The 21,677-nt window shown below is 53.8% G+C and overlaps 6 protein-coding genes across 6 annotated transcripts; 3 read left to right on the top strand and 3 right to left on the bottom strand.

Moving 5' to 3' along the window:
• Nucleotides 1-423: 423 nt before the first annotated feature.
• On the top strand, nt 424-3,001 carry MYCGRDRAFT_33864 (zinc finger protein, C2H2-type; the record flags this gene model as incomplete). The annotated part of the gene is made up of 2 exons (XM_003857116.1): nt 424-2,295; nt 2,348-3,001. Coding segments are annotated over 2 exons (2,526 nt in total), but the record flags the coding sequence as incomplete, so codon positions are not given.
• Nucleotides 3,002-3,811: 810 nt separating this feature from the next.
• MYCGRDRAFT_53676 (uncharacterized protein) lies at nt 3,812-6,764 on the bottom strand (the record flags this gene model as incomplete). Its single annotated transcript, XM_003856451.1, has 3 exons — nt 3,812-3,927; nt 4,030-4,092; nt 4,151-6,764. The coding sequence occupies 3 exons, from the start codon at nt 6,744-6,746 to the stop codon at nt 3,899-3,901; spliced, it is 2,688 nt and encodes an 895-aa protein (XP_003856499.1).
• Nucleotides 6,765-8,617: 1,853 nt separating this feature from the next.
• Nucleotides 8,618-10,996, bottom strand: MYCGRDRAFT_66729 (uncharacterized protein; the record flags this gene model as incomplete). The annotated part of the gene is made up of 1 exon (XM_003856450.1): nt 8,618-10,996. One exon carries the CDS (start codon nt 10,994-10,996, stop codon nt 8,618-8,620), a length of 2,379 nt encoding a protein of 792 aa, XP_003856498.1.
• Nucleotides 10,997-11,507: 511 nt separating this feature from the next.
• MYCGRDRAFT_66728 (translation elongation factor 1 subunit beta) lies at nt 11,508-12,754 on the top strand (the record flags this gene model as incomplete). The annotated part of the gene is made up of 4 exons (XM_003857117.1): nt 11,508-11,614; nt 11,668-11,707; nt 11,911-12,296; nt 12,354-12,754. 4 exons carry the CDS (start codon nt 11,575-11,577, stop codon nt 12,581-12,583), a joined length of 696 nt encoding a protein of 231 aa, XP_003857165.1.
• Nucleotides 12,755-12,884: 130 nt separating this feature from the next.
• Nucleotides 12,885-14,450, top strand: MYCGRDRAFT_107443 (uncharacterized protein; the record flags this gene model as incomplete). The annotated part of the gene is made up of 3 exons (XM_003857118.1): nt 12,885-13,141; nt 13,251-14,033; nt 14,169-14,450. 3 exons carry the CDS (start codon nt 13,040-13,042, stop codon nt 14,448-14,450), a joined length of 1,167 nt encoding a protein of 388 aa, XP_003857166.1.
• A 1,328-nt stretch (nt 14,451-15,778) lies between these two features.
• MYCGRDRAFT_107442 (uncharacterized protein) lies at nt 15,779-19,990 on the bottom strand (the record flags this gene model as incomplete). Its single annotated transcript, XM_003856449.1, has 13 exons — nt 15,779-16,171; nt 16,228-16,656; nt 16,716-17,492; nt 17,550-17,676; nt 17,963-18,208; nt 18,363-18,403; nt 18,457-18,560; nt 18,612-18,958; nt 19,050-19,178; nt 19,278-19,479; nt 19,567-19,627; nt 19,699-19,775; nt 19,879-19,990. 13 exons carry the CDS (start codon nt 19,988-19,990, stop codon nt 15,779-15,781), a joined length of 3,045 nt encoding a protein of 1,014 aa, XP_003856497.1.
• Between the last annotated feature and the right edge of the window lie 1,687 nt (nt 19,991-21,677).

Below are 21,677 nucleotides of genomic sequence, written 5' to 3'. Positions count from 1 at the left end.
TTGCGTTTGTCCTTCTTCTCTGACATTGGCCGCCATGGCAAACAGTCCGTCCACGCCCACGTTGGGCCCGCCGCAACGCCCTACATCGCACTCCACTACGCAGGACGACTCCACAGACACTTCTACCTGTCTGTGCTTGATGGAGCCTCCATAGATATCGGCGACATCCAGATGACAACGGCTCCGTTCATTGTCAATTGAATACTCACCAACAAGATGGACGAGTACAACGGTTACAGCCGATCTCCTGAAGCGAGAACTAGAGAGCAGCCGTCCGCACGTCCACAGGGACGGGAGCGCGATGAGTACCGCTCTGCTGACGCCTATCGCGGCGAGAGGCGTCGTTCGCCAGGTGCGCCTCCACGGCTTGCGAGACAGAGGCATCGTTGACTGACCTACTACCCAATAGATCGCCGTCGGCAAGGAGATCGTGACCGCAGACGTTCTCGTTCGCCCGCACAAGTCGACCGATACCAGCCCGACCGCGTACGCGATGACTACGTCTACCCACCGCGCGGCCGCGATGAGCCTCGTCAACGTCGCCGATCCTCTCCGCAAGCAATCGATCGTTATGTCCCTGGTCCTGAGCCGCCCGCTCTTCTCGTCAATCCTCTTCCCGATCCGATGAAGCTCGAATTTCAAGTCGGATTCACCTGGTTCGCGGAGTGGTGGCGCACGGAGCAGCGCTTGAAGGAAGAGAAGGAGCGCGCAAAGACGGGCCGAGCGCCGCCCAGAGTGAGAGGCGAACGTGAGACAAGAGAAGAGCGCGAGTCTGAGAGGCCGAAGATCCAGGCGGCATACGATCAATACAAGGAGAATCTGCAAAAGTCACAGGCACAGGCGTTCGTGCGCATGCACAAGGCAGAAGATTGGTTCCGCGAGCGCTACGTTCCTGAAGTACGAGATCCTTTCCGGGCCAAGCTCGTGGACTACCGAAAAGGTCTGTTCGCTCAGTGGGAGCAAGACCTATCGTCTGGCGTTTTTGATGATTTCACTCTGGAGGGCATCTACAAGTCGGAGTCCAATGGTCTGGGCGGCATTGTCGAGCGCGAAGAGGGAGAGACTTCTGCGGCCGCCGAAGTTCTGGGAGTTGGCGACCTTCTCCCGTCCAAAGGTGGCGACCTCCGCGATCCGGCGTCATCTCAGCCAACTCTGCTCATCAAGACAATCGCGCCCACCGTTACCCGCGAGAAGTTTGAAGCATTCGCAAAGGAGCATCTCGGCGAAGCTGATGGCGGCTTCAAGCACTTGTCCCTCTCAGACCCAAATCCGCTCAAGAAATGTCATCGAATGGGCTGGATCATGTTGAATCCTGGATCGCCCGAGCCGCAGCAGGCCATTGCTAAGGAGGAGAAGGCCGCGGCTCCAGGAGACGGCGAAGAGGGAGAAGAAGGCGAGGCTATGAAGACGGATCAGCCTGCCGCGCCCCTGAGCTCTAGCGAGCAAGCTCTTCAAAGAATCAACGGCAAGACCATCGAGGATCCAGAGCGAGGCAATTTCACTGTCCACTGTGGTGTTCACCGCCCTCCGGAGGGACCTCGAAAGAAGGCTTTGTGGGATCTGTTCTCGGCGTCTGAGCGAATTGCTCGCGACTTGGAATTGGCCACTCGCCTGGTCCGTAAGCTGGACAATGAGCTTGGTGACGAGTACTTTGGAGTGGCCAAGATTGAGGAGCGTGTCAATAATTTGGTCGAGAGAGGTCTGTTGCAGCCTGTGGTGCCTTCCAAGCCCGAGAAGGATCCCGATATCATCGACTTCGATGTCGAAGAGGGTGAAGAGGAGGAGGAAGGCATGGTCGATGATGAAGAGGTCGACGACGAGGAGCTCCTCGGAAAGAAGAAGAAGCTTGATTTGTTGGTGGAGTATCTCCGCCGAGTGTACAACTTCTGCTTCTTCTGTGTCTTCGAGTCAGATTCGGTGCATGAGCTGCAACGCAAGTGCCCTGGTGGCCATCTGCGACGTCCTCGTGCGAGTCTGACGTCCGCTGCGAAGGAAACAGCACGAGCGAGTGCATCAGGCGAGGCGTTTCCACTCAGGAACAAGTCGAGTGACGAAAAGACTGAGAACGAGGGCAGACTCGAGAACGACGATGAGACAAAGATGGAGAGCCCTATTGAGGAGAAGAAGACTCTGATGAAGCCTAACATCAAGACCACTCAGCAACTCCAGCGTGCCTACAACTGGGTTAGGACTTTCGAGGAGAAGATTCTGCAAATCCTGGAGCCGGACAACGTCAACATCCGCAAGCTTGGAGGCACACCGTTGGACGAGGGTGTTGAGAAGGAGCTCAGCAAGGTAAGCCGGTCATCTCTCCACTCATCCCGATCACCACTAACACGCTCTTTAGTTCGTCACTCAAGAAGACGTTAACAAATTCCGGTGCAAGATCCCAGAATGCACCAAGCTCTTCAAAGGTACCGACTTCTGGCGCAAGCACGTCGAGAAGCGTCACAACGATTGGTACGATCGCATCCGCTCCGAAGTCGAGCTGGTCAACACCTACGTCCTCGACCCGGCGCACATTGCTCCCAGTAGGAGCGACGCCAACTCCAACGGACACTTCCCACTCAACAATCACGCCCCCTCCGGCACTCCGCGCGGCTTCCAGCTCAATCAGCAATTCCCCATGGGCTTCCCGATGGCCCCTGGTATGCCTCCAGCAGGTATGCCTGGAATGTTCAACCCGGCCCAAGCTATGGGCATTCCAGGTATGTGGCCCGCTGCCGCAGCCATGGGCGGCGTGGGTCCCATGCGCAATAACAACCGCGGCTATGGTATGAACGGTGCTAGCAACGGAGGTGGCTACCGCGCACAAGGCCCGTACCAACGCAACGGTGGACGCGGCCGTATGCCTTCGATGAGCGGCGGTCGACCCGCGATGGGGATGCCGGAAGGTGGACTGGGAGCAATGGGTCCAAACGAGGCGGTCGCGGGTAGGAGCCTGAGGAGCTATGAGGATCTGGACGCTGATAAGGGCGAGACGACCGAGTTGAATTATTAGAGGTTTGATGCGGGGTCATCTAGATTATCAGCGATCTTGGCGCATGGTTACTGAGGGCATGGTGATTTTGAGGTGGTGCTTGGCAGGGAGGCTGGATCACAGCACGGCGGCGAGGAGAGATAAAAAATGAACAGGAGAAATGGAAAAGCAGCGGAGGCGGCTTGTGGATTCTGAAAGACGAGTACAATCAAAGTCTACCTCCATCTCTCTCATCTCTTCTTACGTGAAACCGTCTTCGGTATTGACTCGTCTTCAGTACATCCCATAGCGCCCTTGCCTCCCTCACTGTCCTCCGCAACGTCCTCCGCGCTGGATTCTCCACGAGAAGTAGCGGCGGCGGAGTCGAATGACTGTCCTACTAACTTAGCGATACAGTATCCATTCACGCTGATAACGGCGGCATACTTTCATCCATCCTCGAGCAAAATTTGACGCTCGATATGATGGCACTCGAATGCCAAAGAAGGTCGGACCAATTCACGCCTTGCGTATGTGGACGTAAGGTATGATCTTGAAACTTTCATATATTCACATCTTTATGTGATCTGCTCCTCGCCAATTCGGTACAAAGGGGTATGCAACACTGTGCGCAATGGCGCGCTATGAACAAACGAAAGTCTCGACCTCAATCATCAAATCTACCACTTCCATTATCCGCTCGTACCGCTCACTATCATAATTTCCTGTCCGCCAGCCGTGGCGTGCCGTCGGCTACAATGCGCCAAAAATGTCCTGGTATCCCGTTTAATCCTCCCCGCGTCCAGTCCTGAGTCGAGCTCATCCAATACTGGAACTATCCTCCGATTTCTTGTCGTAGAAACTGCCTATACTCCTCCTGCCAGCGGGATCTTCGCGATCCTCCTTCCTCGGAGCCAACGACTGTTTCGCGCGGGAGAACTAACCCAGCTGAGACGTATCGTCGTCGTCTAATTGCCGAAGTTAGCGATGCTCAGACAAAAGGACGATACAGAATCGATCCTGACACAGCCCGAGACAAACTCGGACGCCGCAGGCCCTTTTTCACTTACCTTCGAAGAAATTAAGTATGGCTCGCACGCCGCTGGGGCCGAGGCCATGGGGTGGGTAACAGACTGAGGAGGTTTGGATTAGCATTCGTTCCGATCTGAACAGGAACTTCTTGCAACATACCAAAAATTGGATCGGGCACCGCGCCCAACTTCTCGCGAAATTCGCTCTTGTTAGTCAACTTCAGCTCCGTAGCAATCGCGTGGTATGCCTTTGCGAGCACCTTGACTCTCGCACCCTTCAGATTGTGGCCTGGCGTAAGTTTGTTCGACGCGCCGCCACCGAATGTGACGGAAGTAGCACCACTGGTCGCTGCGGCCTTGAGAGCGTGTAGGACCAGCATTTCAATCGCTCCCGATGGAGCACCGGGGAAGTCGAGCGCGAACTTGACTTGCCAGCCATGTTCGGGAGAGAGCTGGGCGAGGATGACCAGGCCGCAGATTTCGCCGTCTTTCGTAGTCGTGTAGTGGTACTGGCGATGCTCGACGTCTTGCCACGGGTGGACGTCTGTGAGATGTACTTGCTTGCCCTTGCGGTTCTTGAGCCAATCCTCTACGCGCTTGTCGACCTTTTGCTTGACGTCGTCTGGCACGCTGTTTCCGAGAAGTATGTCGTGAGCTTTGACGCCTTCCTTCTCCGCGTGACGGACCTTTCGTTGAATTTCGGGGTCTTGGGCGGCCGGATTGTTGGTCGGGTCGAGACGCTGTTCCGCGGCCACGGAGAGCGTTCTCCAGTCGAATTTGTTTGCCAACACTTCCTCCGTTGCACTACCACACAGAAGCCAGAGAGGTTTGAGACGGCGCTCTTTCTTGATGTAACGCAAGAAGCCACCAATAGTCTTGATATACTGCTGGTGGTGGCAAAGAGGATCACCAATAGTGATGGCAAAGCCGTCTTGTTGCACGAAGCCAACGGCAGCACCGGTGTGCGGATCGCGCCAAATCTCGAATTTCGGTTCTAGCCAGGATGTGTTCGAAGCATCACCGTAGTTGGCAATGAGCATTTCCAAGGGCTGGAAGTCCTTGTGGGCAGTCACTCGGTCCTGACCCTGCCACGGAGGATGCAGTGTGCTTGCTTCTGGATGTCTGAGTTGCTTCATGGGCGGCTTGTATGGAAGTGATCGGGGATCACGCGCGAATAGTGTTGCGTTGCGGATGTCACCAAGCTTCAGCAGGAGCATGAGAATACGCTCCATACCGATACCACCACCACCGTGAGGCGGAGCACCCCACTCAAAGCCGGTCATGTATTCGTCCAATGTTCTTGGGTCCATCTTGAGCTTCTCCATCTTCTCCACGAGCATGTTTGCATCGTGAATACGCTGGCCTCCGGACAGGATTTCTTGGCCTCGGAGGAAGATATCGAAGGAGTTGGTGAGTTCAGGGTTGTTGGGATCGGGCATCGCATAGAAGGGTCGAGCGGAAGCAGGGAATTTGTCCAAAACGTAGTAGTCCGTCTTGTATTTCTCCTTGATCACAGCCCCAAGAGCGATCTCGTCGCGAGTTCCCATATCCTCATTCTCGGACAGTTCTTTGCCATGTTCGTCTCTGTATCCCGATTCATTGAGTATGCGAATACCCTCGGCGAATGGGATAATGGGTGTCTCGTCCAGCCACACCAAGTCCTCGTGAGGAAATTGACGCTTGACGACCTTGATCTCGTCCTGGCAGTTGTCATAGACGTGCTTGAAGATTGCCTTGAAAGTGCTGTCCAGCACGCGGAGAACCTCGTGGTAATGCTCATCGATTGCCATTTCCAGATCGAGACCTGTGAATTCGGTCAAGTGGCGATGGGTGTTGCTGTTCTCAGCTCTAAAGACCGGGCCAATTTCGAAAACTCGTGGGAAGTCCGCAGCGATGCACATTTGCTTGCCTAGTTGAGGCGATTGTGCCAGGAAAGCTGGACGACCAAAGTAGTCCACTTTGAACACGCTGGCTCCAGACTCGGATGCTGCACCTTGCAACTTCGGGGTGTGGATTTCCATGAAGCCGAGAGAGCTTAGGTGTGCGCGGAAAGCTTGACAAACTGCAGACTGTACACGGAAAATTCCCTGGGAGGCAGTGGTCCTCAAGTCGATGATCCGGTTGTGTTGTCGTGCTCGGTCAGAAACACGGTGGCGACCGTCTCCCTCAACTTGTGTCTCTGCCTTTGTGACCTCCGCCTCATGGACAGTAAAGGCCAATGGCTCGGTAGGCTGACCTTCGACGTGCATCTCATGGATATGGATCTCCAAGTTGTGGATCGACACACCAATAATCTCGCCTTGTTTTGACTTCGGCTCTTGCACGACACCTTTGACCACAACGATCGATTCGATGTGGAGATGTTCCGCCCAGTATACGAAGCCCTGTGACACAGAACCATGCTCGTGCAAAATTCCCTGAACAGTCGCTGTCTGTTGCCGCAGCTCGATGAATACCAGATGCGCACTGAGCTTGCGAATGTTGTGTAGACGAGCTCGGAAGCAGACCATCTGGCCGACCTGATCGGTCTTGAGGCTTCTGATATCGATGCGATCCTCATGCTTTTGCTGGCCCGCATAGTAGTTGATGGGAAACTCGCCATACTTGGAGCGTTGTTCCTCGGTCTCTTCCTCGGCTGCTTTGCGTGTCATTTCCTCCTTCCGCTTGCGATCGGCCTCCTCACGAGCCTCGACCTCCTGACGGTGCTTCTCTTTCTCTGCTTGTCGCTCATGCTTGCGTTGCTGATTGCGACTCATGGGTTCGCCATCGCGGTTGAGAGGGAGGTTCTCTGTGGAGGAATTGGAATCGTCGGAGTTTCTCCCTGCCTTTTTCCTCAAGAAACCAAGAGGACTAAGGGAAGCTCGGTGATGCTCCTTGGAAGCTCGCGCTGGCGATCCTCGGTCACGGCTGTCACGACGTGAGGAATCGATGGAATGTCTTCCCATGAGGCCCGAGAGGCCGGTGCCTGATCTTTGAGGAGCTCCATTGTTCTTCTCGCTGTCGTTGTCGCTGTTAGCGCGGGAGTTGGATGTGCTGCGCGGCTTCAATGTGCTCAACGCCTTCTTCAGTGAAGACATGATGGCGGGGTGTCGGTGTTAGGGTCTCGGCGAAGGGACTGCGGACTGAGTAGTTGACAGGCAGTCTGCGGCCCTTGGAACGAGGAATTGAGGCTTCCTAATAAATGAATGTCGGCGTGAATGAAGGAAGGAAGGAAGCGAGGAAGATTGGAGCTCCGGCGATCCACGTTCACTCGCCCGTAAGCCGGGTGGCTGAAAGACCTTTCCCGCGCTGTCTCTGCTCGAATTATTATTCGTTACGACGTCACTACCTGCCGAAAAAGCGATCTTCACGGCGGCGGGGAAGATTCGGTTCAACTTACCAGCATCAAACTCACGAAAATGACACGCACAGGTCTTTCGGAGAGACAACAAGTCAACAACTGGAGACTTCGATAGGCTGTCGTGGAGTTCGAGCGATCCACTGCTCAGAGATCAAGGAATCCTGCATACATACAGGTCTGATAACTCCAGCAGCATGATTCTCTGTGCCTCAAGAAACAAGACTGCGCGACATTCAAAGCAAGGAAACTCTCCCGGCGCCCAGCATATCGAATGCTTCTATCCCCACCGACACGGAACGGCGTCTTTACTTGGCTCCGGCGCGCAGTCCTGTCCTTCACAAGCTTTCACGCCGCAGCAACAGTCGTCTGCTCCCGAGGCTTGTGCTAAGCTGAGCGTTGCGCCTCTTTCGACTGACCCTGAGATTGAGATGTCAACCAGGTTCCCTTGTCCAAACATCTGCTGTCAACAAACGCGGTCATGCGCAGCTGCACAGCAAGATCCTCCACTGCCATCGAAATCCGGAAGGACACGAGCATAAATCGATCCTCATTCTAACGTCACAGTTTATTGTGCATCCTCTTCCCGATCCACAATTTGCAGGTGAACCACATCCGGCGGCATCCGGTGGAACCCAAATGGCACACTTCCGTATTGGCAGAGCGTGCTCGTTCATGATCTGCAATCGGCTTTGGTAGTTGTACTCCGCCCGAGGTACTTATAGAACACTCACGGACGCAGCAGAACTACTAAATGCAGCTATCGCCATGTGAACGGCTTGGCCAGCGACGAGTGGTGAAGGAGGCTATCCACAGTACAATGGGCCAGCCTTGAACAGACGACGTCCACCGCACCGATCACAACAGTACTGTCAACGCCAGCATGAACCTTTGCGAAATGACACGGATGATTCTGTTCTCGCAGTCCCGGTTTCGCTTCTCGAAAATGACACCTTCGCTGTAAGTATCACGAGGTGTGTATTATGCAAATCCACGGACGACGCAAAATCCCGCTCCGTAAGAACTACAGTTCGACACCCGGGCACTGGGCATCAGTACCTGCACTGCCTTCGTTCGGATCACATGGCATGGTTCAGTGAATGGAGCTCAAAGGACGGGATGTCCGATCTCAATATGTTATGCACATTCGTCCTCACGAACTGAGCTGAGTATGCTCCTGTACATGTCCGCCAACCAGTGCCGCTATGCTATGCTACTCTATAATTATATCACAGTCTCATCATACTCCTACAGAATTATGGTCATGATTCGTCAAAGCATTCTACCACCTCACTCCGCCTCCACGACACCCAAGTGCTCTCCCATCTCATCCACCACAATCTTCGCCCTGCTCCCAACCTTGACCTGACCCCTGATAATCCGATCGGCCAGACTATTTCCCACCTCCCTCTGAATAAGTCGGTTCAACGGCCTGGCACCGTACCTTGGATCATACGCTTTCTCGCACAACCACGTCTTGACATCGTCTCCGACGTCCAGCACGATTCGTCGATCATCTAAGCGCGCCTGCAGTTCGCGCAGGCGGATGTCCACGATGTCGCGGAGAGCTTCTTTGGAGAGGCGTTTGAAGATGATCATTTCGTCGATACGGTTGATAAACTCGGGTGCAAACGAAGCGGTGACAACGTCGAGTACTTGTTGCTTGACCTCTGGAGAGACTTCGGAGTTTTCGTCTGCGCTCTCGAGGAGCGCTGAGGCCCCGAGGTTACTGGTAAGCACGATCATGGTATTTCGGAAGTCGACTTTGCGGCCTTGGGCGTCAGTCAGGAAACCCTCGTCGAGGACTTGAAGGAGCAGGGTGGAGATGTCTTTGTGAGCTTTCTCGAACTCATCGAATAAAAGCACAGCGTACGGTTTCCGTCGCACAGCTTCAGTCAGCTGGCCAGCATCGTCGTAGCCTACGTAGCCTGCGGGACTGCCAATGAGGCGACTGACAGTATGCTTCTCCTGAAATTCGCTCATGTCGAAGCGTATGACGGCGCTTTCAGTGCTGAAGAGGAACCCCGCGAGTTTCTTGCACAGCTCGGTTTTGCCGACTCCTGTTGGACCAAGGAAAAGGAATGAGGCAAGCGGGCGGTTCTCGCCGCTGAGACCGGCGCGTTGCATGCGAACAGCGTTGGCAACGGCGGTGAGAGCTTCGTCTTGGCCACGAACTGATTGCCGGAGGGTGTCCTCGAGGTGGATAAGCTTCTCGAGTTCGCCGGCCATGAGTTTCGTAACGGGGATTCCAGTCGCTTTCGCCACTACCAGAGCAATGTCGTCCGCTGTAACGGAGTCGTGGATGAGAGTTTCCTTTGCTTCTCCACTGGACGTTTCACTGCTCTCTTCCTCGTTCAGCTTCTTCTGTAGCTCGGGTATGCGAGCATATCGGAGCTCACTGGCTCGGGCGAAGTTGCCTTCTCGCTGTGCCTGGTCCAGATCGATCCGTGCTTGTTCGAGTTCTTCCTTCGCTTGCTTGATCAACTCGAGCTCCTTTCGTTCTTGCTCCCATTTCTCGGTCAAGGCTCCGACTTCATCCTGCTTCAATGTGAGCTGACGCTCTAGTTGCTCGCGACGCTCCTTGCTGGCAATATCGGTCTCTTTCCGCAACGACTCGAGCTCGATCTGAATAGTCATGATTGCTCTATCAAGCTCGCGGATAGCATCTGGCTTGCTCTCTTGCTGAAGACGAAGTGCAGAGGCCGCCTCATCGACCAGATCGATTGCTTTGTCTGGTAGGAAACGATCCGTGATGTATCGATTGCTGTAGGCCGCGGCTGCAACCAGGGCCCCATCGGTGATGCGTACACCATGGTGCACTTCGTACTTCTCTTTTATGCCGCGCAATATAGACACCGTGTCTTGTACCGTCGGCTCATTCACAACGATAGGCTGAAATCTTCGTGCGAGTGCAACGTCCTTCTCGATTTGGCGGTACTCGTTCAGAGTTGTTGCACCGCAACACTGAAGCTCGCCTCGCGATAAGGCCGGCTTGAGTAGGTTGCTGGCATCGATACTGCCTTCTGCCTTGCCCAATCCAAGCAAGGTGTGCAGCTCATCGACGAAGAGTATAACCCCGCCCTTTGCGTCTTCGACTTCCTTCAAAACGCTTTTCAACCTTTCTTCGAAGTCGCCTCTGAACTTGGCACCCGCGATCAGACTACCCAGATCTAGTGAGATCACGCGCTTGTCGACGACGTTGTCCGGTACATCACCCTTGACGATGCGTTGTGCCAGTCCCTCCAGAATAGCGGTCTTCCCAGTTCCTGCGTTGCCAATCAATACAGGGTTGTTTTTCGTGCGCCTTGAGAGTATCTGAATCGTTCGGTGTACCTCACTGTCGCGTCCGATTACGGGATCAAGCTTCCCATCTCTTGCTCTCGCTGTAAGGTCCACTCCATATTGTTCCAGAGCTGGCTTTTCGGGTTCGCCGCTCATGTTCATACGATGTGTACCGCCAGGCGGTCGAGGCGGTCCATTTGCGTAGCTGCGACATTGCGTTGTCGCGACCGGTGTTGATCGTTGGATGCTGTATGGTACTGGTCGTCGGAAGGTGGATGGTATTGAGGTGGCTTCGAGTCGGCCAGAAGCTCGAAGGGCATATCGAGGTACTGGGTGACGGACAGAAGCTATGCGCCTCGCAGCACCGCGTCCACTGTGTTGAAGCATTATGGAGACTGTGAAGATCAAAGAATCAATTCGATTCCAAGCTGCTGTCTGAACATTGACCGATGAGAAGAGAGAGCTGAAACGGACCGCCTCCACCACGAGGCCATGACGAGACTTATTCTTTCACATGTCGAAACAGCGCGCAGCTTCGACAGCTCTCCATCTCAGGAACAGGCTGAGAGTCGATCAATATAGTCGTGGGCCCAGTGAGTGAGCGTGGCACAACTTGAGATGACCCGCGGTCTGTGACTCGAATTCTGATGGACCGCGTTCCTGTCGAAGCATGCCGGATCGTTCATTGTCATGGCTGCTGTGATAGCTGTCGAGATCTCTCGACAACATTGGTATGCATTTCGGGAGAAGAAGAAGACTTTCTTTGCGAAGTCATCAACATTGGGCTGCGGTCCTCATTAAGCTTTGCGGTTGACAAGGGTCCGCCGCCGCCTTTTGACTCCGATAATTCGTCGGCGTGGTGGGCAGCACTCAAATTTCTCTCTCCTGCTTGACAGACACCTCACTGCCAACATCACCCCTCCAACCCCTCAACACCACTACATACCACCTCACACACCGCCATCATGGGTTTCCTCGACTTTGTGAACGACACTGCCTACTCCCGTGCGTACCAGCACCGACTGCGCCTGCTGCGCCCTCGCTGACAATTCTGCCAGTGCTTGACAGCTGGGTTTCCACTAGGAGCTACATCGTTGGGTAGGTTCGCAATCCCTTTTCCATTCCCCAATGCCCTTCTCCTTCTTGTATGATGAGGAACAATTGGTCCGTGTTGCTGAGGCAGCTTAAGACCCTGCTATTTGACGAACACCAAACGCGTTTTGCGCACCTCTGACTTGCTCTACCATTCAACTCTTCATTTCACATGCATCGGGGAGAACAACGTGCTGACTATCGCACAGCTACGGTCCATCTCAGGCCGATGTCAAGACCTACCAGGCTCTCAAGTCCGCACCCGACGCCGACAAGTACCCCCACGCCGCACGATGGTACAAGCACACCGCCACCTTTGAGTCCGAGTTCGCCTCGCTCCCAGGTGACCCAAGCAAGGCACACACCGCATACGGCCCAGAGTCTCACGAGCTCACCGTGAACCCCGCCAAGGCACCGGCAAAGGCTGAGGAGGAGGACGACGATGATGTCGACCTTTTCGGATCCGACGATGAGGAGGAGGATGCTGAGGCTGCCCGTATTCGTGACGAGCGATTGGCTGAGTACAAGAAGAAGAAGGAGGGCAAGACCAAGCCTGCTGCCAAGTCTATTGTCACACTCGACGTGAAGCCGTGGGGTATGTGCTGGACACCTGTCCAAGAGACAGTACATATTTGCTAACATCATAACCTAGACGACGAGACCGACATGAAGGAGCTCGAGGCTGCTGTTCGTGCTATTGAACAAGAGGGTCTGGTCTGGGGTGGCTCCAAGTTGGTGGCCGTCGGTTTCGGTATCAAGAAGCTCCAGATCAACTTGGTTGTCGAGGACGAGAAGGTTTCGCTTGATGAGCTCCAGGAGAAGATCCAGGACCTCGAGGACTACGTCCAGTCTTCCGACGTTGCTGCTATGCAGAAGTTGTAGACGTACCAAGTGTTGGAGCGTTTGTTAATGTCGAAAAAAGTTTGGGCTGATCATGAGACTGATTCGTCTACATTATCAGTCGGAGCACCGAGAAGGTCTGCACGGCTTGATGGCATGATGATGTGTTTATGAAGCATAAGATAGAGATACCAAAAGCACAAGTCGCAGCCATACAGAAGTCCTTTGGTGGTTGAAGCAATTGCCTGTTTTGTAGTCCTCGAATTTGGCGAAGTGTAACCTACTATTTATTGATTGTTCCGAGCCATTGTATCACAAAGCTCTTCTGTATACCTCACTACTTCGAGCGATTGCATACGACCACAGTCACGCAATCTATCACGAGACATTCCTTTCCACCATTGTTACGTTGCCCCTCGCTGGCATATCAATAGAGCAGATCAACCCGAACGACCGGTTGCGAATCATCAAGACTCACTGCATAAACACTGCCTGCCGATGCGCGCTGCTACACTGGTCCAGACCTTGATTATCACCGAGCTTCATGACGACAACGGTCCAACCATACCTTCCGGAGGAAATACTACAACTCGTACTCCAGTACGTGCAAGATAATGAAGAGGAATGGCCATCCAAACATACACTCGCAGCTTGCTGTCTTGTCAATCGGCAATGCTACCGTCTGGCGCAACCTATGCTCTACCACAAGATCCGGATAGAAGGTTGCTATATTTCGACTATCAAACTGCTCGTACGGTCATTGATATACTCGCCTATGCTGGCTGACCACGTGCGAGAGCTGTACTTCGGAGAAGACACACCCTTGCTTGCGGACCTGGACTCGGACGGCGAGGAGCTCGAGGACCATGGAGTAGAAGTAGAGGCCATTGAGAACTACGCTGAGGCGGTCAATGCTTCTACATCATTGAGTCAAGAGATTCGAGAGTTGGTCACCAATGGCCTCGCTGAGGGAGAGCAACCCGCGAACATGGCTATGCTGCTCATTGCCTGTCGCAAGTTAGAGGTCTTGGAGGTCGAGCTGCTGCCTGGTTGGAACGAGTTGATCGTTGGAAGTGTCCTGGACTCAGCTGGGAGGGATCCAATGGCATCGAGCGAGTCCAACGAAGCTCTGCCTCTGTCCCGCCTCAGGGAGCTGACTGTCCGATGTGGACAGGAGACTGCATTTCTGAAAATGTCCGAGCTTCAATGGCTGATCCATATCGGTCAATTGGAGACATTTCGAGGCAATAGGTTGGAGATCATCCAAGCAGCTGACGAAGGTGCCTATGGTGAGCCTTGTCATATCAAGCATCTCCGTCTCACAGACTCGGCCTGCGATGGTGAAAGTCTGAGGGAATTGCTGGCTTGCTGCTCTTCTCTTGAGACACTTCAATTGGAGTTCGGCCCTGCTTGTCTTGTTTGCTACGGGTGGTTAAGCAGATCTATCATTGAGTTCGGGCAGAACTTGAGAGAGATCTGCATCGACATGTCGGTGAGTGAGTTTGTATGCAATGCGTGCACGGCGACTAACGATCAACAGTCCCTGTGCGACGACCCATATGATGAAGGTGGTGTTCTGCAACCTGGGTCTCCTCTGGAAGACATGTCAGAGCTACACAATCTGCAGACCTTGAGACTATCGGCAATAGCGATCTATGGCAAGGACGATCCTGACGACAGAGGCTTTCCAAATTTCGAGATCCCGGTCTTGACAGACATTCTTCCTATATCTTTGAGGGTGTTAGAGCTGTTCGATTGTGCCACGGTGCAGATGGAGGCAATGGAGAAGCAGCTGAATGCAGTGTGGGTGGATGATCGATTCGAGGATTTATATCGCGTTCGGCTGAGGGCGAGAGAGGATAAGGCGGAAGTTACGTGGGATCGAGCAGAAGGAAGTCATTCGGTGTGAAGGTCTGGTGAGTGGACTTGGTAATGAGCTGAACTAGGGGCCGTCAAAGAGACTGCGAAGAGTGGGAAATGAAGCGACCGATGAACTACCCGACCTCCTCTTCCGATGAGAGCAGCGAGAGTCGAGGCAGCTGAAGCCGATTGACAGTGTGGTCGGAAGTGATGCGAGCACGCTGCTTTCTTCATTCGAGATCGACTCTTGGACATTGTTATACGAACAAGCTCTCTGGCGGTACTTTGCAACTCCTGCCTCCACCACGGCCGGTCGCAGAACTTTCGCTTCTACGTCTCTCATGTGCTACCTTTGTCTAGTAACGTGTTGGGTTCCTGAACCACCCAACGACAAGAATTGTTCAACAAACGTGGACAAGGAGAGCTCTGACCGGACAAGACCACGTACCTTTCGGACCAAATGTAGCGTTGTCATACCGCAACGCCGCAGGGCAAAGAAGACTCCAAACTGTCGGAAGAGAATTCGGATTCTGGAAGTGGGCTCAACATTGAAGACAAAGGCAAATTTGAACATTGGTTCTTCTGGCGTTACGCTCGCAGTTCTCACTCAAACGAGACCATCAGCATATCGAATGAAAGAGGATGAATAGATGCATCTTTCTATCCGCTTAGCATGACTAGATGTCTTCGAATGCTCGGGGAAAAAGCGGTAGGCAGCCCGGAAGCGCCAATTTTGTCGCCGGGGATGATGTTTTTTACAATATATACATTCTAAATCTCGGAATCACAATACAATCGAGCTTCAGTGGTTTAGTGGTAAAATTAGCCGTTGCCATCGGCTAGCCCCGTGTTCGATTCAGTAAGCGTCGACCAAAGATCAAACGCTTGGAACGTATTCTAACATCGCTTCTAGCGGCTGATGCACATTCCTCCTCACGGCAGGCATATGCGACGTTCTGAGATAAATCTCAGGTGCACTTCTTTTTGCTCCTACGAAGGGTCGAGATTTCTGCTTTTGGACTTTTGCTCTGGTCGTGAGTTTTGCTGTGGATTGTTCTCGTCCTGAGTTCTGCTTTTTGGACTTGCATTTACTTGCAGCTTGGTTCGAAATTGGAACGATTTGGGCGGGATTTCAAGGGCGGGCGTTCCGATTTCCAACAAGTAGCTTGGCGGTGAGGTGGTGCCTGCTTCAATGGTATTGAAATTTTGAAGGGTCGGCGGCATTAATCAGATACCTACACTGTCAAGACAAGGAAGGAGGAGACTTTGGGGAAGAGCATCGTTTCGTCATTCATTGAGTCTGTCAAGATAATATACCGAGCGCACAACCGAAACTTTTGGCGACGCGAACAACGAAAGACGGAAGCGAACTGGCTCTCAGCCATCCATATCCATGTCCTCGTCATCATCCAAGCTGCTGCTGCCATCGTCATCTCCGATCTCAATCGGATCTTGCTGCATGCTGCCGACGCCAGTCATCATCTCATCCTCGTCCTCGTCCTCGTCCTCGTCCGCGTCCTCGTCATGGTCCTCCTCCTCGCCTTCATCATCCTCGACCTCACCAGCTGCCGTCGATCCGGCTATGTGACGGTAGGAAACGAGTCCCTGCACATGCGGAGGTAGACCAGCGAGAGGAACACCAGTGACTGTCAGTCTGGCCAGTCGACCGTCGCCCGCAGCGGCAGAGCTGCTAGAAACAAGGTTGGCGAATCTGGGATGCATGCCAGATGCCTCCGCACCTGTGACGGCGCCTGGGATTGTCTTGTGGCGCTGTGTTATGTTAGTTGTGATTCATATCGAACTCCAACACAAGAAGACAGCCTTACCACTCCGGAGCCACCTAGGGCAGCAATCCTCGTGTACTTGATGCCGAGCTTTTCCAGCTCCTTGACACCCTTGAGATGGCGCTTCTTGGATGTGGACTTGAGCTGCTTGGGATAGAAGACTGTGTCATACCAGCCATCGTCCTCCTTGAGCGAATCGTGCTTCTGGCCATCGGTGAGATGCGAGCTCTCTTTGACGTGAGTCTCGAGAGCTGCTCTGGAAGTGAAGTCGGATGACGGTGGGTCAATGCCCTGTTCCGCGTAATGATTCAGTCGATCTTCATCAGCATTGTAGCAGTATGGGCATTGATAGAGACCATCCTCGTGCTCGGCTGCTTCATTGTCCACCATGCGTTGGAAGCGAACCAACGGCGTATGAAAGTTGCTGGCGAGGTGAATGTCGAGATGAGACTGGCTCGTGAACTCCTTGGACTGGAAAGTGGTCAGTGATGAACGAGGTGGCGGGCAAGTGGGTACATGGAGGATTTTACCTTTACATCCTCCGAGACGGTGAAGTCTTCCTGACAGGTAGGGCAGGTCTTGTCGAGGCGATCTTTCCAGGCGGTTTCGGTGGACTCGAGGTTGTGGAGCATGATGTCCATGAAGGCGGTGGCGTAATCTTGGTACGATAGTTCGCTGGACTCCTGAACCACATCTCCATCCGCCGCTTCCTCGTCAAGCTCAGACTCGAATGTGAGCCTGATGGGTCCACCGTCGGTAGGCACTTCAGTCTCGCCAGATTCGAGGTCTTGCTCTGGCTCGGTATCTTCCTCCTCGTCGTCTTCTTCGGGCACAAAGTTGCCTTCCGACTGGAACCGGGCGCTGTCGTCGCCAGCTTTGCGCAGCTCGAGAGCACGCTTGAGGACAGCGTCAGCGAAGGTGGAGGCCTCCAGGGAGCTGACACGTTGCTCGAACTGCTCTTGAGTCAGATTCTGCTCAGACTCTTGCTTTTCGTGCTCAAGCAATGCTCGGTGGGCGTGAAGTCGAAGTCGAGCGCGGTAGTTCCGACGCTCTTGCTCGGTCGTGCAGTTCGGTGTCTCCGGATCTGCGAGAACGAGCCTGTCGGTCATTGCGCGGAGTGCAGCGCCTCTGGTACGCTTGATTGCCGGGTCGTCGATCTTGGACGTGACCATGGGCGCCCATCGCTTGCGGTAGATCTCCTTGAACTGAACGTCGTCGCCCTCGTCCATCAGTAAACCAGTCTGGTTCATCATCGGACCCATGAAGAGGTAGTATCTCTCCAAGGTGAATGTGTCTGGTGCATGACCCTGACAGAACAGCATTAGCATTGTGGACGCTTCCAAGTCGAGAAAATTTTCACGCACCAGAATTCTGCGGGTTTGCTCCGTGCCGATCCGAGCGACGAGATCGGACGATGCACGACGACGAATACTGGTCATCCCGATCGCTTGCTGGGTGAAGCCAACTGCGAAGCAGCATCTCTTCAAGAACCTGTAGTGAACGGAAGAGATCAGCGACTGCGGCATAAGAGACGGACGTGGTACCTCCATCATTCCGCTCAAACTGCAACACTCCGAACCAAACCAATCAGGACCACCTCGTCCGGTGCATGTCACACGGAAACGTAGAGAAACATTGCCCCAAGACCGTATGAGCAACGATCCTGACGCACATCTCCCCAACTTTTCGCGCAACTTTCACCGTGCAGGTATCGCTTGGGTGGCTTGGATGGTGCAGTTTAAGCGGAAGCACGGAGGTACAGTGGTCAGGAACTTACTGATCAAGTGCTGTTACAGTCAGAGGGTGCTTCATGTCGATACCCATACCCTTCGGCTTCCCACGGTAGAAGAGATAGTCTTCCCGGAACTCGGGCTTGATCTTGATGTTCTTTCCGGTGTACGCCATGAGATCCTCGATGGTGTCAATGTCTTGCAGGATGCCGCGTCGAATAGCGATGACGAGAAGGCGATGGGCAGCCGAGAAGGTCAAGTTGGCCGGCTCGGGCGAGGGGAGTTCAACGTGTCTGGTGAGTCAAATCAGTATATTACCTCCGTGATTCCACTCAAATTGCACAGCACGCCTTGCACCTGAGTGGCTTGGAGGGCGCGCTTTGAGCTCGAGAACGAAGATAGTAACGTCGATGAAAGGATGGAGGCCAAGTTGTGATTGTTGCTCACCTGGCATCGGAACTTCTCTCGGCTTCTGGGCGCTCTGGGTCCTGCAGCGAGGTTAGACAGCAGTCTTCTACGTTATGTTGTGCCGGAGGCTCACCTCGGGTTTCTTGATGGCAAGATTCCAGAAATGTATGATCAGTTTGAACCTGCCAGTCTCGCCATCCCTCTGAAACTCAATATCGATCCACCGCAAAGGTGTAGCTTTGTCACGTCAGATACGCGAATACAGTCAGGCAATTGAATGCCACGTACCTCGGCCTGACTTGCAGATGCTGCCCGGGCGACAGGCTGTCAAACGTGCAATGTCCCAAGCAGCCAGGTGCTGCTCGGCATATTCAATATCACGCGACGTGCTCATTACGAAGTCCTTGAGCACTCGGAGCTCTGACAGACCGATGAAGCTCTTCCTAAACCACCACAAATTGAGTAAGCGAGTGTCCACGCGAAGTGAGTCCCAGGAATGTTCGACATGCCGAAAGGTCCACAGATCGGCAAAGACGCAGGGTAGGAGGGATGAGGAGGAGAGACGAGGACCGACAAGATGCAGGCTGGCCTCACGCAAGATGAATGCGGCATGGGACAAGGTGCTTGACATCGCTCTGAAGTGGGTATTTGAAGGTATGGGAAGCGTGTAGATTGTATGGTCGACTGATGAGGTGGGAGTAAAGGCAAGGCGATGAGCATTCTCACATTGTTTGTTTCGATATCTCCGGGACCGGATCCGGGTCACTCTTGATGACAGCACGCATAGCTTCGGCCGCATGGTGGAACAGAAGACGCGCGTCCGGAGCAGTATCTCCACGCTGATGTGCGAAGTACCTACGTAGAGCATGTTAGCATACGTTCGTTCGACATTCGGGTACGAAGTATCTTGGTTGGATGACAGCGGAAGAGAAGCGTGGAAGCAAGTGTACTTACCTCGCCCAGAAGAAGAGCGAGTCTCGGAACTTGGTCAGTGAGCGATAGGAAATTCGTTCACCAGTCAAGCGAGATCTCGGCGCTGTCTTGTGGTAAGTCACGATCAGGAACTGGCGGATGTTCTCCGCCACCTGGCCATCGTCATCTCGTGGGAAGCAGATCTCCAGTAAGTCTTCTTCTTCGAAATCGTCCACCTCCTTGCCTGTTTCGATACGTTAGCCATCGACTGTGCGGCCACACCGGATGGCGTAGGTTCGACTGTTGCTGCTGCTGCTGGAGGGCTGCGTACCTTCCTTCATGGCCATCCAGTCTTTGAACTGTCTGAGGTGATGATCCTGTCGAGATTGCGTCTGTCAACCATGTTGTTAGTTGCGTCACTGGAGAATGAGAGTAGAGCTGAAAGGGGTGGAAGGTCACCTACCTTCGCCGCATGATGGCGGAAACCTTTGAAGGCTTTGGACTCTTTCGCAGTCTGTTCGAACACTTCGAGTCGCTCGCCTGTACACGGGGATCAGCATGTTGTTTGAACGAACGTTGTTTGAATCTCGCCATTCTTGAGCATTGCCCGGGAGAGACCTTGCGCACGCAGGTGAAAACTTACTGTCTGGAGCTTTCCGCAAACCATCCAAACGATCGGTCAGTGTCTGTCGCTTCGAGTAGTTCCTGGGAATAGGGACTTTGCCTCCGGCACCACGTCTGACTCTACCTGTCATGACTTGGATTCATGAAGGTTGACTGAAATGCACAGCTGGTGTAGGAAACCTGGGTGAAGTGGTGATGCGAGGTTACTTAACACAGACTCTGACAACCGGACAACCGCCCATCTTTTTCTGCGGACTGTAGCTTGACGACAAGAATAGACCTCCCCACCTTCGCGATTGGACATTACAACCCGAGCATGTGCAGAATTCCTCCAAGCGTACCACGTTACGCAAGGCGACAAAGACAGTGCATGAATTCAGTTTCGCGGCTCGAGTCCAGAACAGCTGCGCACAGAGGATTCAACAGTCACCGATGCGAATATAGTCATCGCCTTCACCACAAGAAGCTGTAGTGCGACGTGCGAGCAGCGGGACGGCAAAAGCGGTGCGCAAAACAATGCCATTCAGTCATTGTCGATGGACGCACGTTCCCAGAGCGGCAATGGACGGCACCCATAGAAAGTGACACATCAACTTTGAGCGCGTCACCAGATCGTGTGTATCCTTCAAACGACTGCATGCGTCTCGAGTTGCACAGACAAGCCTGCTCGTGCATCAGATCCACATCCCGAGATTGGACACCAAGCAATGGATAGCCTCATGCATCGGACATCAGCGTTGTCGCCGAATGAGTGCTGCCGCTGCGCAAGTCCGGATTGTACGGCCAGTGTCATGACGGCGGCCCACCGCCTTCGTTGCAGAAACGAGAACGATGAAGCTGCATCATTTCGGCATCTCGCAGCAAATGTCCGCGCTGGCAACAGATGAGCCAGGCGCTGGCTTGCAAAGTGTGGCTACCCGCCACGGCTTTGTCGCCGAGATTGATCGTGGTGGATAGTCCCATCCACACCGCCCCGTCAATGCCAGGCACGGAAGCTGAGCGGGGTCTCCCACGCAATGCCCGCTGGTCCGTTGCTGGGGGCGGCGGCTACGGTCCGTTTGATACACGTCGACACCGCCATTGACGAACAACCTCGAAAACGAGAACGATGGATTCGTCGAAGTGTGTGATGTTCGGCAGTGCCTCCGCATTTTGCGGGCGGCAAGCCGAGACCGAGAGTCAAGCGTCCAAGCATGTCGTGAAGAGGACGACTTTTCGGCTTCATGGAGCGAAGACACCAGTCGGTTCATGACTTCAGCACGCCAGTTCAATAGTTAGGTAGCTTCGCAGTGCTCCATACAAATAGATTCCAGAGATCCAGCGAGCATATTCGTGAGGTATTTGCAAAGACTGACGAAGTGTGGCGCAATTCTTGCAAACGCCCGAGTCGCGATGGTCCGCTGTGCTGTTGCAGCAGTGCAAAGGCCAGATGGCAGCAGTTTGTTCAAACGCCAACTTGCTCAAACATGCACTGCATGTCGGCTGTCGAACAGCTGCGAGCTCCTTGCAAATGTCCGTTTGGTGTTTGTCCGCCCTGCTGCGCTGCAGGATGGGGAGGCTGCGTCGTCAAAGACAGGACCGGTTTGCTCAAACGCTTCCTCGCCGAGCAGGTCGTTCGCAAATTCTCGGTGAGTCCGGCAATCGCGTGCAAACCTTTGACGGAGCAACGTCTTTGCCACTTTTCGTTGTCCTTCTCTTCCACCTTCTCTTCCACCATAACCGAATTCAAGGCTTCACTCAAATTGCAAAAACCCTCCCGTTCATTGCATTCCACCGCACTCACAACCTTGCCACCATTTGCATCAACACTCAAAGCCA

The sequence above is a fragment of the Zymoseptoria tritici genome, chromosome 1, assembly GCF_000219625.1.
Source record: "Zymoseptoria tritici IPO323 chromosome 1, whole genome shotgun sequence".
NCBI classification, from domain to species: Eukaryota; Fungi; Ascomycota; class Dothideomycetes; order Mycosphaerellales; family Mycosphaerellaceae; genus Zymoseptoria; species Zymoseptoria tritici.
This window is presented reverse-complemented; position numbering and strand designations above follow the sequence as displayed.